Source organism: Nomascus leucogenys, chromosome 15 (genome assembly GCF_006542625.1).
Source record: "Nomascus leucogenys isolate Asia chromosome 15, Asia_NLE_v1, whole genome shotgun sequence".
Classification (NCBI taxonomy): Eukaryota; Metazoa; Chordata; class Mammalia; order Primates; family Hylobatidae; genus Nomascus; species Nomascus leucogenys.
The window spans coordinates 66,327,947-66,329,520 of record NC_044395.1 but is presented as its reverse complement, the minus strand read 5'-3'; the positions used below and the strand labels follow the sequence as shown (position 1 = coordinate 66,329,520).

The following is a 1,574-nucleotide window of genomic DNA, read 5'->3' as shown; positions in this document are numbered from 1 at the left end:
ATGGGAGCTGAAAGCAATGAAAGTCTTGGTCTCCTATCTGTCTTCCTGACTGGCATCCCAGGACTGGAGGCCCAATATGGTTGGTCCTCCATCCCTTTCTTCACCATGTACATTGTGGCCATTGTGGGAAACATCCTAATTATGGCAGCAGTGCAGGAGGACTCTGCCCTACCTGAGCCCATGTACCTATTTCTCTCCATGTTGGCTGTCACTGAGGTGGGCGTCTCTGTGTCTACACTGCCTACTGTTACGGGCATTCTTTGGTTTGATGCCCACAGAATTGACTTTGATGGCTGCCTGGCCCAGATGTTCTTCATTCACACCTTCTTCTGCATGGAGTCAGGGGTCCTACTGGCCATGAGCTATGACTGCTTTGTAGCCATCTACAACCCCCTGCACTATACAGCCATCCTGACCCTGTCCCGTATTATCTGCATGGGTCTGGGCGTTACACTGAAGAGTGTGGCACTCATGGCCCCACTTCCAATCCTTTTGAGGCAACTGCCCTATTGCCACACTAATGTCCTCTCACACTCCTACTGCCTCCACTCAGATCTGATCCAGCTGCCTTGTGCAGATACTAAACTCAACAGCATCCTGGGCTTCGCCATTGTTCTCGCAACTTTCGGGCTGGACTCATTGCTTATTGTGGTCTCTTATGTCTTGATTCTTTATACAGTGATGAGCATTGCTTCCGGAGAGGGATGGTGGAAGGCTCTCAACACATGTGTGTCACATATTTGTGCAGTGCTTATATACTACCTGCCCATGATTGGGGTATCTGTGATGCATCGTGCTGCCAAACATGCTTCACCCATTGTCCACACACTTATGTCTAGCATCTGCCTTTTTGTGCCACCTATGCTTAATCCCATCATCTGTAGTGTTAAGACCCGGCCAATAAGACAGGCAATTCTTACCTTATTCTCCTGCAAGAGGGAATTGCTCTGAATCACTCAAGGAGTCAGGAACTGTCATTAAATTCATAAACTCTGATAATGTTTCTGCTATGGGCAAAGCTCTGCATTAGGCATTTTGAGGAGGAATAGGAACAAGGAATTCAAAGTATTGCAACAGGCTTGAATCTGAAATGCAAGAGTTATTCCTAACCCTTTCCATCTCACATTTTATTTGTATATGTGTGTCTCTGTGTGTGCACATGTACATGACTTTCTCTTCTAACCAGATATGGTGACTTTGGGGCAGAAGTAATGGATTTTCCTTTTCCTCATTTTCTCAAAACTCCAAGCAAAAAAGCCTGACAAATAGTAAGTTAACAATAAAAGCTTGAGACTTAATGAAATTTAAATTTAAATAAAGCAAAATTCTATTTTTGTGGGTTAGGTAGGGATTACCTAACCCATATCTTCCAATTAAAAAAATATTATCCTAGGAACATGTCTTTGAGTGAGGTAAGCATACTCTCTGGTTTTCTCCAGATATTCATGGTTTACATCTGTTTTCCTTAGCATTATTATTAATGTTACCTTCTTTTACTCCCAAAAATGTTCTTGGTCAAACAATAAGTTGTTTATTTTTGTTTACATTTACCTATGAAGCAAATTCCTGTTATG

The 1,574-nt window shown here is 42.9% G+C and overlaps 1 protein-coding gene across 1 annotated transcript; it reads left to right on the top strand.

Moving 5' to 3' along the window:
• LOC100607051 (olfactory receptor 51L1-like) lies at positions 1-951 on the top strand. The gene has a single exon (XM_003254523.1). It carries the CDS (start codon positions 1-3, stop codon positions 949-951), a length of 951 nt encoding a protein of 316 aa, XP_003254571.1.
• The last annotated feature ends 623 nt before the right edge of the window (positions 952-1,574 follow it).